The sequence below is a fragment of the Xiphophorus couchianus genome, chromosome 8 (assembly GCF_001444195.1).
Source record: "Xiphophorus couchianus chromosome 8, X_couchianus-1.0, whole genome shotgun sequence".
Lineage (NCBI taxonomy): Eukaryota > Metazoa > Chordata > Actinopteri > Cyprinodontiformes > Poeciliidae > Xiphophorus > Xiphophorus couchianus.
The window spans coordinates 19,462,871-19,478,257 of record NC_040235.1 but is presented as its reverse complement, the minus strand read 5'-3'; the positions used below and the strand labels follow the sequence as shown (position 1 = coordinate 19,478,257).

Genomic DNA, 15,387 nt, shown 5'->3' with positions numbered 1-15,387 from the left:
TATTTTCTTTTAAAAGACAAACGTCATCGCAAGTAAACTTCGAGAAGAATTAAGGACCACTGTTCAAAATATGTTGAATAAAAAAAATCTTTATTTAGTGGATATTTTTCAGACGATTTTTGTGCTAATGACGACATACACAACCTCTGACAAACCAGTGCATTACAATGAAGACTTCACAGCAGTACAGAAAGCTGGCCATGAGCTCACAACTTTCACTTTGTGCCTTTCGCTCCACCCTCTTGCATAAACCAGACGTGGCCATACATTCTGCGTAATACACACTTTAATACCTGTGCTTCATGTGTCCATTGTGGAGGGTGAGAGCCTATATAAAATATAATATAAAAATATTCAAAAGCTATCTTTTCTTGCCCTTAACATTATTCTTTACAGCTATGGTAGGGAAAGTAGAAAAAAGGTGAACAACCTGACTGAAAAAGCATTATGTACCCCACTGGAGTGAGTGAACCACAGTGTGTTTCATGCAGGTGAGAAGGGGCTTTGAAAATAAAAACAATGGTTCATAGGCAAACATTTCTTCCAAATTTAGAAAATATCATCTATTCTGCAATAAAAACGACAAGAAATAAGTTTGAAATACAATTTTCCATCAAGTAAGCTAAACTGCTTGATAAAAACATTAGCCTCCATCTATGTTTAAGCAGATGATAGTATCAAATGTATTTTTTTCTATCAAAATATAACCTTATTTACATATGTGCATAAAATCTAAAGCCGGATAGCTTTTTCTTTTTTATTGTGTCCAAAGCAAAGGTCACCTTTTATCATTCTTTTAGCACCTGAGCAAAATCACCTGTCACACAAAACATTAAATACAATGCAAAATAATTCTGTACATTTTACAGCTTTACATCCATTACTTCTTCTATTTACAGTACACTCACAGAAGGCTCTCCTGGTGATAATTACACTTAATTACTGGAGCTAACTGAAAAATAAAAGATGTGCCATGATATTTAACTACGCTGACAAAACAACAAAATGCTATAGGAATGCTTAAAAATACAGTGTCTCCTAAAATTCATCAAGCAAACATGTTTGAAAATGGGACTCAGAGCTCATGTAAAAATAAAGTTAATATAGACTTATTTTTTCTTTTTCATCCTTTGGTGTTTTCACTGTAATGTCAAGTTTTTTTTGTTTGTTTTTTTTTGGTGAATTAGGTAACTTTGGATTTTTATGGTGATAAACCTGAGTACTTTTTTCACTAAAGCTTTAGTGAAGCCATCAGAGATTAGAATGAACCTATAGCAACCACGACAACAAAAAAATTAAAATAATAAAATTATGTTACTTTATCAACAGGTTGGTAAAAAACAACAACATAAGTGAAATCAGAAAGCAAATACGTCACATTTACAGTGATTTACAGTCAGTGTCTTTGGCTCTTCTGTGGTCCCCACCAGAGAAGCCCAAATATTACAACCAGCTGCTCCAAGCAGCACTGAGAAGCAGTTGAGAGATTTTTTCCGTCGCTATGTGACACATGACAATGTAGAAAATAGTGATGTTGACTCCTTTTTTTCCCCTGATAGTCCATATGCCACAGCTCTGAGGTGTCTTTGGGTTCTCTTAAAGCGCAGCTTGCAATTCAGTGGTCCGAATACCTCAATCAGACATCTCTTCCTTTGAATAGTCCCTGGTTTTTCTCTTAAAGAAGCCAAGCTGCAGAAACAGAGGACTTAGTTACACAGGGACTGATTTACAGACCAACATATCAACAGAGTTGAGAATAAATATTCACATGCCCTTTTAAAAACCAAGACATACCCATTTTGTTCTACCTGTCTGACATTTCATTCTTTAAACTTCTCCTGTTTCAGGTTAGTTAGAATGACCAAAAATGCTAAATCTAAATGCCAGAATAATGATAGTTGTTATAGTTGATTATCTTCCTTAAATTCAGAAATTCACATGCACTACGATTACTACGCATTTAAGCAATTTAGGAGAACCAAGAAGATGATGTCATGGTTTGTATAAATGGAGGTGAACCCCAATGTATTTTAAGGTGTACCTCAAACACACTGCCTCCTTGTGTGACATACAGAGGAAATCAAGATATCAAGCAGAGAAATTTATCCAAAAATCTATGTATGAGTGGAAGTCCATTGAATTGTCTTGCCACTTTCATTATGGTGTATTTTGGTGCTAAATGTGCATATGAATCCCAGAGCAAAAGTAAAAGATCTTGTGCAGATAGTGACTATTGATGGAAAAGAGAACATTATTACCCACAGTGGAGCTTATAGTTTTGAGAATTTTGAATTTAACAATATAATTTTTGAGCTCACCTTGACTTTTTTTTTTGGCACTCCAATTTCTTTTAGTTTGTTTGCGGCCAGAAGATACAGCTAAGCAGAGATACTCATTTTGTGAGCAGAGCTGAAAAGCGCATGTTGTTATTTTTCCATGTTTTAATTATCTATGCTTAACCAATTTGTTTAGAGGGCAAGACTATTCTTCAAGACTTGCTTTTTTCTTAACTGAAAATGTGTAACAAACCTTTTAGGAGATTAGACAATTAACATGACATGAGGCATGAAATATTACCTTCCAGAAAATGAAAATAATAAGCGCCAAGATCAACAATCCTATCAAGATACTGATGATGATGATCCAAATAGGGATTCCTCCAACCGTTTCCTTTGAAATCGGGATCGTCACCTGGCAAGCACAAGCAAACATGAACTCAACACTTGCATACATCCTTACAAACAGGTGCATTAAGTAACTGATGTGACAATTTCAAGAATATAATTCCAAACACGACTTACATTTCTATTTTTTGCGTTGCTGCCCAGTTCAAACAGATGACTCTGTTTGAACATCAACGTCGCGTTCACCATCATCTTTAAACTAGAGAACTCACCCTGTAAGAAAAAGCACCTCGTCACGTTGCCATTACTCACATTATACCATTTAATCTCAACACATTGTAGGTCAGAATAAGTGCCAACATCTGATCTGACCTCAATGAACGTCGGCTTCCACACTTTGAAGGTAACGTTGACCTGACTCTTATTGGTTTCAGGGATGAAGCAGCTGAATGAGTCGCATTGTGTTTGTCCACATTCCTGCAAAGAACATCACACCCAACAGTCAGAAAAGAACGGCAGCGTCTCAGCAGCCGCTGAAGCTAACATCTGACCACTAACCAGTAGGAAGCGAGTGAGAGTTTCCTTTTTTGGTTTGTTGTGTTTAGGGGCCGGGGGTTCTTTACATTTTACCTGCAGAGCAGTGAGAAGCTGACATGAGAATCATTTTTTGCAATTTAGATATATTGTTTCTGTGTGTGTACATACCCCAGTGCTGGAGACGATGCTTGTCCAGAACAGTAACACGTTGTCTAGAGGAGACCGATAAGGGTACATCACTTTAAGGTCAAGAGGTGGAGTGAGGGTACTACCTGCCTTTTCCACCTGAAAGATAAAAAGGTGGATGAGTCGACAACATATTTCAACTACAACATATAAAAGTATGTAAAAAAAAAGTCATATTTTATTTGTGTTACCGTGTAGCTGATGTTGACCTCCTCTATCATCCTCCCAAAGTCACTGTCTTTCAAGGAGTACTGTTCACCATCTTTAATTATTATATGCTTTTCTGCATGACTCCTAAAGGATTGCATATTTAAAAATGAATATGATATGCAACAAGATATTAAACTTGCTAAATCACAGTTTGGCCACTTGGGGGCAGCAAACATTAACCTGAACAAGGTTTGATGTTTGAGCATCAAAGTTAGAATTTTTACTCGTACATATATAAGAAAATAAATGAGACTTCACTAACTCATCTTGACTGCATTAACCGTTATATGTTGCTTTACTTAAAGGTCATTATTATTACAAAAATAATAATGATGAATGATGCAGAAATGGATATTTGTACAATTAAAATATTTCTAATGAGGTTTTTATATGCCGCTTTGCTAAAAATATTCATAGAAAATGAGCGGTTTTTAGTTTACATGGTGCTAATTCTACTTCACAAAAGAAAATCCTCAGCGAACACACTACCTCTTAAATCAAATCCACTTTTGTATTCTGACTTGGGATTTTTTTTGTCTCAATTTAATTACATCAAAAATGATTCCTTCCTATGAGATTATTTATGTGATCAGATTTATTAGTACTGATGGAAAAGTAATGGCTGCTGCAGATGAACTTCATAGTTGTGAATTTTAAGAGTTTATTGTCTTTTTATCGTTTCTTGATTTTGAACAATACATTTATATGCTCCCTTTTTGTGAATTTTTTTGACAGCAGTAATAACTGTGAAAAACAGCATACAAAGGTAACAATGAATGTATTTCCAGACAGGATGCACATTAGTTTCCGATATTTTACATATATTGACTTATTCTGACAAAATGTAACAAATTATTACACTACCAAAACATGTACAAAAACTAAGCAAATATCTTTGCTTTATTGAATTCCCTGTTAAACTTCATGATTATGTTAATTTATCTGCACAGATTTCCACAGATACTTACACACTGAATATGACTCCGGCTTCATATTTCACTGGGAGGGAGATTTCCACATTGTTGTCATGGAGGGTATTCGGATTCTCTTCACTGTCACTGTAAGAGTCATTTTTCTTTGTCAATATTTTCACACAAATAGTCACTTTAACAATCCATATTCCATATTCCAATCAATAATGTGCAGCAAAAAAATGACAGGCTCACCTTATAGTTGTCACATTGATGTGGATGTTCTCATTTATGCGAGTTGAGTCTGTCTCAAATCTCACTTTAAAACTTTCCTGTTGATGAGAGATCACACGTTGAAATTTAATAACATAAGTAAAGTGAAATGTAAAGTGAGTGTAGCTTCTAAAACTAAACCTAAATCTTACCTTAGCATTACTTCCCAGGAAGGGATATCCAACAGCGCACTCCACCTTCATGTGATCCGGAGTGCACTCTTTCTCTGGCTGAAAAGGCAAAATATGACATAATTAAACATAGTTTTTCTTTCGACATTCCTCCATAAAAAAAAAAAGAAGAAAGCAGAAATCTTACCTCAACTTTAACGTAGTTAATATTTGGTGTGAAGTTGAGAATAACCTTGGTGTTGTAGGCATTGTCTTTTTTGTTGATGATGTCAATTTTCACGTCAAGCTTATCTTTTGATTTGACTGGGATCAGCATGCTGGAGAAACACACACACACACACACACACACAAAGAGTGTCAACACGACTGACTGTCATGTTCTTGTTTTCCCACAGAGGGGCAGTCACGCTCCGGTTCACTTCTAAATAAAACTACATGACTCCAAATATCAGAAGGCAGCTGTTGATGTCTCTTACACATTTCATCTTCCAATTGCTTTAAATGTTTATTTTTTTTTACATTAAAACAAATGACAGTTTTCAGTTCATGTTCCCTTCTGACAATGTGCAAGGATGGTAGGAAACGTTTATGTTTTAATCCTATTGAGCAATCAATACCTTTTCTCACTCGGCACTGCCGTGAGGGAGAGGTCAGTGATGCACTTTAATTGATCTCCACAGTCAACCAAGGGAATCTAAAAGATAGAAAAGATTCAGAGACATTCATTTATCAGAATGATCTAGTCAAAGTACAGGGCAAAATCCATGGTACAGAATAAAACTGGACTCCAAAACCAAATTAAAAGCACATATTTTAAGTGCTTTCAGTGCTTAGGACAAAACCTTTGCAACCTGAGAAACAAGATGGATTCAGAGCAGATTTTCTCAGCTTCTCTTTCCCAAAGGCTGTTTTAGTATTTGCTGCAAACATCGACCCAATACAATAATAAGCAAAGGCGCATCTTTTTACTGTTTTTTTCTTTTCTGTGGCCTTTCTGTGTCTTCTATTCAACAACAACAACAGGCAATGTCTGAAAAGTGTCCTCTTTTACAGTGCGTAGTGTTACAGTAACACTGCGCATTGCTGCATTCAGCCATCGGACACAGATGGAGGTCAGGCCTGTAACTCACAGACAGGATATTTGGCATTGATGCATTTTTTGACACAAAACAAACTAATAATGTACAAACGAAGTGGTCATCTTCTGTGATACTTCTCGCCTTTGTCGGGAAACATTGCTCACTGTTACCGATAATCTGCAAACCTTCTTGTTAGGGCAAACATGCTTGTGGGAGTGTGGGAAGATTTCCCTGGCCATTAAAACCGACAGAGGCAGCCTTGTGGGAAACACTGAAGGACGGCAGTCAGCTGTTGCAGATATGAATCTACTGCAGCATGTTCGGATCCACAAAAGACATTTTACTCATGGTTTATTTGTGCCGACAGACTGACAATGTTTAATTTAGATAAGGCTTACATCATTCTGCCTGTGACTCTTACAGGGGAGAAAAAAAAACATTATATTTCTGTGCACTTTATTTTTGTCTGAATGTAGAGCAGCCATCTGCACCATGTTATATTGGCTTATTAATGCATATTCAAAATATTACTTTTCTGATGTTTTATTTCCCCCTCATATTATTTTCGCATGGCTTCACATTGAATGTTGTCTTATGTAATTGTGTTTTGGTAAATAAATACAGTCATATTATTGACATTCACAGTTTTTTCTCAAATCCATGAATTTTCCAGGTAATTTTGACAGCACATTTTAAATTATTGTTAAGACTTTTGAACAAAATTTAATTTAGATTTAGTCACAATTTAATTATCTGAAAATATTTCTGATAATATTTTCATTTTCTGTCTATTTTCACTCAACTAGATTCTTACCAAACAGAATCTATAAAGTTTATTGTGAATTTTAGGGACTCCAACATCTTTAAGGAAAACCATTTCTTTACACAGAGGTAAAATATTTTTCTTAATATGCCTGATGAATATTCTGTGAGAATAATTCAGCTTTGTGATTCGAAATGACTTCTTTTGAATTTCTTTTTTCACATTTCAAAATATAAAAATCTTAATTTTGACTCACTAAATTAAACAATTACTATATACAAATTTATATTATAAAGATTAGATTTTCTTGCCTTTTTTCACCATCTAATCCAATTATTCATACAACTAATATCAGATCTAACAGTATTTTATCTCCCACCAACTTTTGCATCTTATTTTTGTTAGAGGACAAAAACATCAGTCATGATCTATAAGACACAAACACTCCTGCCTCTCTGAATGCCAACAGAGCTCAACATAAATTAGGGTTTTAGAGTGGCCTAGTTAAAGTCTGGACTTAACTCATAAATCATGCTGTGGCAAGGATGTGGCTTCATTTAAACAATTTTACACAGAACAGCTATCAAAAGTTTGTAAATACTTGGAACAAGTTGTTAGGGTTCAGAGGGCTATTATGTTTTATATTTTATGTGGTCAAGGAAAAAATGAAATGATCATTTATTTGAAAACTACATTTTGTATTGATTTTCTTTTTACATCTTTGACAGATATTACAAATATTTTTGAGCTGTGCAACATAAAAAGAATAGAAAAAAAATCTGTAGGGTCCCAAATACTTTTCATAGCACTGTTTAACGAAAGGAAAGAAAAGGTTCTGTGTTATGCATTTATGTCCCGTTTGAACAAAATTGCTGACATGAAGGTATGTAAAGTTTAATATGCAAACAAAACACATTGTAAAGCTGTTTGAAATCTTCTGCTTCGTGGTACTTGGTATCTGAATTAGTGAAATAGACAGATGAGAGATACAGAGTGTTCTTACTGTCTTAGTGATAGATCTGGGTAGGTTTGCATCCAGGACAGGGCCTTGGTCCTCATTAGTGAGTCCAAATTCTAATGTAACGTTGAACGGGTCTTTGAAGTCCAGCTGGGCCTGAGGCAAAGAGGATACATGTGGAAAAAAAGGATTGAGAAAAGGAGGAGAAAGTAAGCAAAAAAACAACAACAACAGTGAGCTAACTTCCCTTATATAATCGACACTCTACAGGCGACTGATTGATTAATGGATTCATTTCAAAGCTGGAGAATCTTTACCAAACCTGACATGTGTAGTTGATTCACCACAACCTGATTCTTGTGGCACTAATGAGAATGTTTAATTTACAACTCACAACCTTTCAGCCCCATGGCACTTATAATTCAATGTCCCACCTAGAACTGTGTATTGATTGTACAGATGCAAAAAAAGTTCAGAACCGACACTGCCATGTCACTGGGGACACAAATCTCTCAAGAAACCTTCCAACAACTTGCTTGATCTGTGGGACAAAGCTTTATGAGTGTTTTGAGAACAAACATCAGACCGGGCCGATGTTAGCAAACCGTTTCAACTTAGTGTACAGAGAAAACTTCACAGATAAACCACCCAGTCCTTTACTCTAAACAAAAACACCAAACTCATCACTGAGCAAAGGCCCGACAATCAGAATCCATCCTTAGGGAACCATGAATGTCCGCACAGATTTATGCACCAGTCCGTGTAGCAGATGTTAAGATGATGCATTTACTTGTTAAGCTACAGGGGGGATATGGCTTACATGGTGTGAGGATGTTAACAAGAGACAAAAAGCTACAAAATAATGTTGGCTTTTATTGTTTTTGTACAAAACACATCAAAAAGTGATCTTTTGCAGTTTGTAAAAGAAAAACTCAGACTCAAGAGTTTATATACTGTATTTTCTCTGTGGTAGAATTTTTGATGTGGGTCGAAGACTCAAGCCTTGTAAACTTATTCATGCCCTTCAGATTTCGAAGGGTATAAAAGTAATAGGATCTAAGCACCCATCTATGTTACATTTTTAATATTTTTATCCACTAGAGAAGCCCAAACATGGACTCGTTCTATGCATTAACTGGTAGCTTTGTCTCTTTCCTAAGCTGAACTTTAAATGTACTTGAATGAAATATCTGTATATGTATTTTTGTTTTAAGGATTTTTTTTTTCGTTTTTAGAGGAATCACCCCAAAGAAGTGAATAATGGTCCTTTAAGCTTTCTGTAATTACTCTGTTTGAGATGCATCGTCTTCCATGCCGCTTTTAGGACAAACAGTCTGAAAATGATTATTTTTGAAATTATATTATTATTATTTTATTACAAGGGCATTTAATGAACATCGTTTTGGTCTGTCATATTAAAACCCTGACTATACTACAATAAAAATATATGAAGATACTCACAAAATCTGATAATCTAAGAATATAAAACCTCTACGTGTGAACCGTCTTGTTGACACAAACCTTTCAATGCAGAGATTTTATTCATGGCTGCTAAAGACATGAATGTTCAATAAACTGGCCCACGGATCATTGTCTGTTCGTTTTAAGCATTTGCCCCGAGATAGATTCCTTTCGGTTCATAGTATACCTTTTTTTTTTCTAACGCTATGTCAAAATCTGCAGTTTCATTCTGCAGGAATTGCCAAGGGAAGAACAGAGGCAGTGTTCATGTCCGAGACAAATTTTAAAAGCTCTGCTTTGGAATATGTGGGGAATTTCTGCACAGACTGGCACAGTAGGAACAGAGCAGATATTCATCATCCGTACACACACAGCAGGAGCAGCTGCTTCCACTGATTAGTTCCTCTTTCAGTTGTTTAAGGACAGCTAATCAGTGACTTCTTATGTTGCAGTGAAGGACTGGTATAAAAGGAAAAGAAAAGAAAAAAAACACTGGAAATTCCTGTACACACTGAAGTGCTAACATTAAAAACCATCTGCTGCAGCGAGAAACAAGAAACAAGTGATATGATTGATCAGAAAAGGCCTTCAACTAGAATGCCATATCCAGCAAACACATGGAGTAATTCATCTCCTTATAAATGTATTCACTTATTTGGGTTGTTTAAGACCTTGATACGATCTTGTAGCATCACTCTGAAGAGGTCAGAAGAAGTCAGCTTCATGCTTGAGCCATGCTCCTCCTATTCACCAAGCTACTCCTCATCAGTTCATTTTGTCCTCTCTACAACTAACAGCCTTCCTCATCACTTAAACGTTGCAAAAACCAGAAAATACAGCCGCAAAATGGACTGTAGGAAAATCTAGGAGAACATTGGATTAGAGTAAATAGTGAATAAAAGCATAGTCTGATGATTGCTGTTGATTAGTAATTAACAACTGCACACCGTAAAAGTCAGAGTACTTGCCGACATGATGAATCTTTCCGTCTTGCATATTCTTTGTCCGTTGCTGATTAAGAATGTCTTTGTCACCCTACGATCACTTTTGTCCAAGTCCTGGTCAATAAATGAAGCTCTGGCTTTGCTACGCAGAACATCCAGAGTTACGTTATAGCGAATTTCTAAGGAACACAACAACAGAGAGAAAAGAGTTCAGTGAGTTGCAGAAGCAACAACGTATGCACTATGAAGCTAGGGAAGCACAAAGTGCTCAACAGCTCACCTGTGGCGCTTGCATGTCTCTTCTCAGACTTAACTTGATATTGAAAACACACTGTGGTGTCTACACAAACAGATTTATGCCCCCTGTGTTCACACTGGTACTGAGAGTGCTGCAGGTTGATTTTAGTGGGTTCAAACGTCATGCTGGAAGTCACCTGCGCAACATCTCTTGACCTTTTGAAATGAAAAGAGATACAGTTCAAAAACTTCCATGTGACAAACAAACACAAAGTCGTGAATACTTGAGAAGTGGACGGAACACTTTACATGCTTTTCATAAATGTTTACAAATAAAAATCCAAAGAGTTCAGTCTGATACCACTATATGAAAATGCAGTGAAACTGCTTGGCACTTGTGCAGCCTAAAGATATCTGAGATTTATTTTTATAAACACTCTAGCAAATCTGACGGAGAACTATTTTCCTAAGAACAATCGGCAACATAAATCAGCCTTGGGATATGCAGAGGCAGCAGAGGCATTCCTTAGCAGATTTGCAGCTGAATAAAAATGTGCTGCAAATTTTGTTAGATTTCTATTTAAAGAAATATATATATTTTCTCTTTCCTATTATGCACTATTTTAATGTCTTCATTCACGTTAAAACTACAACAAAAAAAAGCACTGAGCTTTGCAGAACACCATATATATCTCCATAAAAATGCCAAAAAACAAAACAAAAAAAACATGGTTCTTTTGCATTTCTTTTTCTGGTCTTTTTGTCCGATTCTACCAGCAAACACTAAGGAACATAAAGAGATGTCAAAAGCACACAGAGATATAATTTAAATGTAATAGTTTTGCTTCAGAAATGATTTAAATTTTGTTGAATGTTAGCCGCGTTTAACTAAAACATCATCATGAGTTTAGGGAAAGCGGCTCCATGCTGCCAAATCCTATTTAGGCTCTAAGCCACATGGGAAATGTAGTTCTCACATAGCTTTGTTGACCTCTTACCAGGACATGCTGTGGGAGAAGATCTTCATGGGAAGCTAGATCGTAATGTGGGCGGGTTCAACATACTGGTGTCGAGCAGTGAAATACTGTATGTGGGTGGGGGTTTTAACACAGAGATCATTAAGGAAGCAGTTTGTCTTCAGCTTGCAAGTCCAATGGGACAAACACAGCTGTAAAAATGCAGAATAAGACGATGCAAAGTGGACTTCTAAAATGATGCCTTTGGGAAGCGAGGGCCGTTGCTGGTTATGACTGAAGTGGAATGTGTAGAAAAAAGGCTGAAAAGTAATATGTGAGGATGAGTCCTCTCACCAGAACAGGGAAGCTCCTCCCAGACCTCCTATGGTGACGTCAACGATGCCGTCTCCATTTAGGTCCATGATTCCGTGTATGGACTGCCCAAAGAACTTCACCTTTTCTCCATCCCCACCTGCTGGGATGTGCTGCGGAGAAGGTCGAGAGAAAAAAAAGCAAAGTTCAATAACGTGATCATTCAAGGTGGCCTTTTTTGTCAAAGATAAATGAGAAAAGCTTTCACTTCTCTCGAGACATCTTTGACAAACTAAAATTTTTCCTCGTCTCTCTTAATTTAAGTAAACAAAAACATGCTGCAGTTGTTTTTTTATTGTTGAATATACTGCTGCAGTTGGCCTTTGTGATTCTCACCTGAACTAAGTTCAGGTAAGGGTTGCTTTTGTGCCCATGGTAAATGTAGACGGCTCCTCTGTGGTCATTCTCAAAAGGTGCACCGATCACCACGTCGTTGAACCCGTCAAGGTTGAGATCCGACACTGCAGCTATGGCTGTACCAAACCGAGCCCCGCATGGCTCGTTTTTCATGGTGCAGCCGTCCGAGTTAACCGAACAACAGGACTGGTTCACCGGCTTCAAATTAAACTTGTGCACAAACTTGCCCTTCTGGAAATAAAGAACGCCGGATGATTCTCTCATGACTCCATCTTTCAGCAGCAAAATGTCCAACGAGTAGCAATATTTTCGGTGTCATGTACCTCATTGAGTTTGTAGACGTAGACTTTACCCTGCTCATTTCTTTCTGGACCCATGTACATCGGCGCTCCAACTAAAAGGAGGTCTGTGTAGGAATCATTATTGACGTCAACAGTCTGCAAGACGCTACCGAAGTAGGAGCCAATCTGCAGAAAGATGCAGGAAACCATCCGCTCATCAGGATTTGTTTGATTACACCAAAAACTTCCTCTTAGGTTAAATATAATTCAACATTAAATTTGTTTTAACACACAAACAGCAAAAACTAGAGATTTACATAGACCACATGAAAAGAGTACTTTGGTGGTACCATGAGGAAACAACATTATGTGGACACCACATAATAACGTGATGTCGAAGTAACATCTTAAGACATCAGCCATGAAGCTAACGCATCGGCACAGGTAGGGCTTTCAAATCGACAATGACGAAGTATGCAAACAAATTTGTTGTCTTATTTCTAGCTTGCCAAAATTCCACCCGTATGCTCCAGATTGGAAAAGTGCCAAACATTCTTCTTTCATAGAGGTGGTCAAATTTGCTGATGATCACTTATTCTATTTGGTTATTTCATCCTCTCCAAGAATGTAATAACCTTTTTTAAAACCTCCTATTTCCCCATGTAATTGATGGCCCCAATAACTGCTTGCTTCATCACACATCATTTACTCTGAAATTGCAGTCATTTATACACATATCTAAATATAGATTTCTTCCAAACCTGGGAGGATCTGCTGAAATATTTAAGCAAATATTTTTGTACACCCGTCCCTACTGCATTTACAGAGATGAACTGATAAATACTGACCTGCTCCCCACGCAGTATCTGCACAGTTTCAACCCTGCTTTCCTTAGTCAGCTGGTAGATAACTACACGACCCGTGTGGTTGTATCTTGGTGCCCCAGTGATGTATAGCACACCTTTAGGGGTGGATGCAGACTGGACGTCATACCCTACAAAAAACAAGGTTCAGTCGCAAAAAAATTGATTAATATCACAATTAATAAAAAGCCTCACAAAAAGCCGGGGAGGCTTTTTGTGCTACGAGCCACTGTTTATTTCGGCTTGTGTAGAGGAAACCATAAAACACCAGTGGAAACTGGCAAGCGCAGACACCTCCTCAGAATGGAACATAGCATCTCTGCAAGCTGCAGCCTGGCCTTCGGGAAAAAGCATGTGCCATCGCTTGGGTTTACAGACCGGACCAAGCAGTGCTCCATCTAATGACATGTTGATTAAATAATTTCATATTAAGAGGCTGTGGTTGGTTTGAAAGCCATAGAAGGCAAGAAGGCAGAATGGAGAGTCTGTATGCTTTATTTTGTTGGGAGGGGGGAAAAAAGAGGAGCATCAGCTGTCAGAGTCAAGTTACATGTTTTTCTCCTCTATTTGGCAATAACTCAAAATTGACTCTGCAGCTGGAGTATTTAATTTAATACATTGGAATTTTTATTTTATTTTCTCAGCTAAAGTTGTTTTCAGTATCACATTAACAAAGGGAATAGGGCACAAAGCACAAATGTCTCAAAACTAAAAGTAAAGACAAAGTCATCTGTTATTTCTGTTTCCTTTTATTGAATTTTAGATTCATCATTATCTCTACATGTGTGATGTATAGGTTTTGATTCACCTAAGTACTCTGCCAGTCCTCTGCCAGTTTTATTATCCTTCGGATCGTAAAACTCATCTTTTTCTGGAGTAATAGTAGATTCAGCAGTTTGCATGACCACTGTCCCGTTCCAGTCATACGCTCCTACTGCTCCTAGTAACAAGCCGTCCTATGGGAAACAACACAGAAAATGTCAGAAGAACATGTTAGGCTAAATGACTTGATTAAATATACAAACATTTGTAAAACTACGGTATCTGTCTCTTTCTTAATCTTTAAAATTGTAGATTGTAGAGTAAAATATATAAAAGATTGTGGTTGAAACATCAAAGAGTATGAATATTTTTGTATTTCACTGGAGAGAAAATGAAATAAAGCATGTCAGAAAAATGGAAAAAAAGAAAACTCATCCATTCTAATTTAATCAGATTAGGTGTGGTCAAATAAGTCCTTATTTGGATAATTGGCCACACTAAACTGCATTAAATAAGCTCTATGCTGAGTCACACTAGGACTGTGGAAGTGAGTTGTTGCATGTTCAGTCCTCCGTGGCACAACTCTTTTTGTTTGACCGTGTAAAGATGAAAGTCGCCTCTGGCGCGATCACCGTACACAGCGACAGAGGAGGTGATAAGCACGAGTCCGGAACAGGAAGAGGACACGTAAGAAAGGATCCTGTTTGTTCTAAGCCAATGCAGGAAATACCTATTGGGTGAATTTTAGCAGTGTGTGAGGGGGCAAAAATCAACAACCGTCTAATTCAGCTTCCCAAAGCATCTCTTATGTTGTATATATCTTGGGTTTCACTAATGCTCTAATGCATTCAGACAAAACAGCACCAGTCTGCGGCAGAATGAGCTCAGGGGAAAAACCAGGATTTTGTCTACAATCATCTACTGACTGAGGTGAATCACAAAAAGGCTGAAGATCCATCACAGATAAAAATAAGGGAAATGTTGAGTGCGTCTCTAATTGGGCTGGGCCATATGGCTGAAAAACGTATCACGATATAAGTGTTTCCCATCAGTCGATATTAATAATTGTTGATGAGATTTTTGTTTTAAATATATGAAATAATCCCAAGTAATGGCATGACCTTCCCCGTTTAATTCACAGTTTTCATTGAATGTCATTGTTTATGTTTAATCATTTAGGTGGCAAGGTGGCAAAACCTGAAACTGCTGTTGCACATGTTATGGTATGTTCTCACCAAAAGCGTTTTGGGGTTCGCATGGTTTACATTCAAAGTGTATGTGAAGCGTTGGACGTGTTGGATGTGTTGGATGTGTTAGACATGTTGGATGTGTTGGAAGACTCGAAACGCTCCAAACTGTTGAAATCGTGCTGGACAATGGCCCTCAACGCACCTCCACATAGACTCTGAATGACTATGTGGAAGCTCAAAGCATCAGGCGTTTTGACGCTCAAAACACGTTTGGTGTGAAGGCACCATCACT

The 15,387-nt window shown here is 37.2% G+C and overlaps 1 protein-coding gene across 3 annotated transcripts in view; it reads right to left on the bottom strand.

Annotated features, from left to right (window-relative positions):
- Nucleotides 1-71: 71 nt before the first annotated feature.
- The window catches only part of itga1 (integrin, alpha 1), a 46,911-nt gene continuing 31,595 nt past the window's right edge, over nucleotides 72-15,387 (bottom strand). For all 3 annotated transcript variants that reach the window (XM_028025535.1, XM_028025536.1, XM_028025537.1), the window contains 20 exons: nucleotides 13,952-14,099; nucleotides 13,129-13,274; nucleotides 12,323-12,466; nucleotides 11,979-12,230; nucleotides 11,625-11,755; nucleotides 10,358-10,530; nucleotides 10,102-10,256; nucleotides 7,718-7,828; nucleotides 5,490-5,566; nucleotides 5,060-5,189; nucleotides 4,894-4,971; nucleotides 4,724-4,800; nucleotides 4,526-4,615; nucleotides 3,539-3,641; nucleotides 3,330-3,446; nucleotides 3,183-3,254; nucleotides 2,997-3,101; nucleotides 2,802-2,897; nucleotides 2,578-2,691; nucleotides 72-1,689 (listed from right to left, as the gene is read on the bottom strand). In XM_028025535.1, the coding sequence (XP_027881336.1) occupies nucleotides 1,633-1,689; nucleotides 2,578-2,691; nucleotides 2,802-2,897; nucleotides 2,997-3,101; nucleotides 3,183-3,254; nucleotides 3,330-3,446; nucleotides 3,539-3,641; nucleotides 4,526-4,615; nucleotides 4,724-4,800; nucleotides 4,894-4,971; nucleotides 5,060-5,189; nucleotides 5,490-5,566; nucleotides 7,718-7,828; nucleotides 10,102-10,256; nucleotides 10,358-10,530; nucleotides 11,625-11,755; nucleotides 11,979-12,230; nucleotides 12,323-12,466; nucleotides 13,129-13,274; nucleotides 13,952-14,099 (2,376 nt within the window). In that variant the 3' untranslated portion in view covers nucleotides 72-1,632. The remainder of the gene's footprint in view (nucleotides 1,690-2,577; nucleotides 2,692-2,801; nucleotides 2,898-2,996; nucleotides 3,102-3,182; nucleotides 3,255-3,329; nucleotides 3,447-3,538; nucleotides 3,642-4,525; nucleotides 4,616-4,723; nucleotides 4,801-4,893; nucleotides 4,972-5,059; nucleotides 5,190-5,489; nucleotides 5,567-7,717; nucleotides 7,829-10,101; nucleotides 10,257-10,357; nucleotides 10,531-11,624; nucleotides 11,756-11,978; nucleotides 12,231-12,322; nucleotides 12,467-13,128; nucleotides 13,275-13,951; nucleotides 14,100-15,387) is intronic.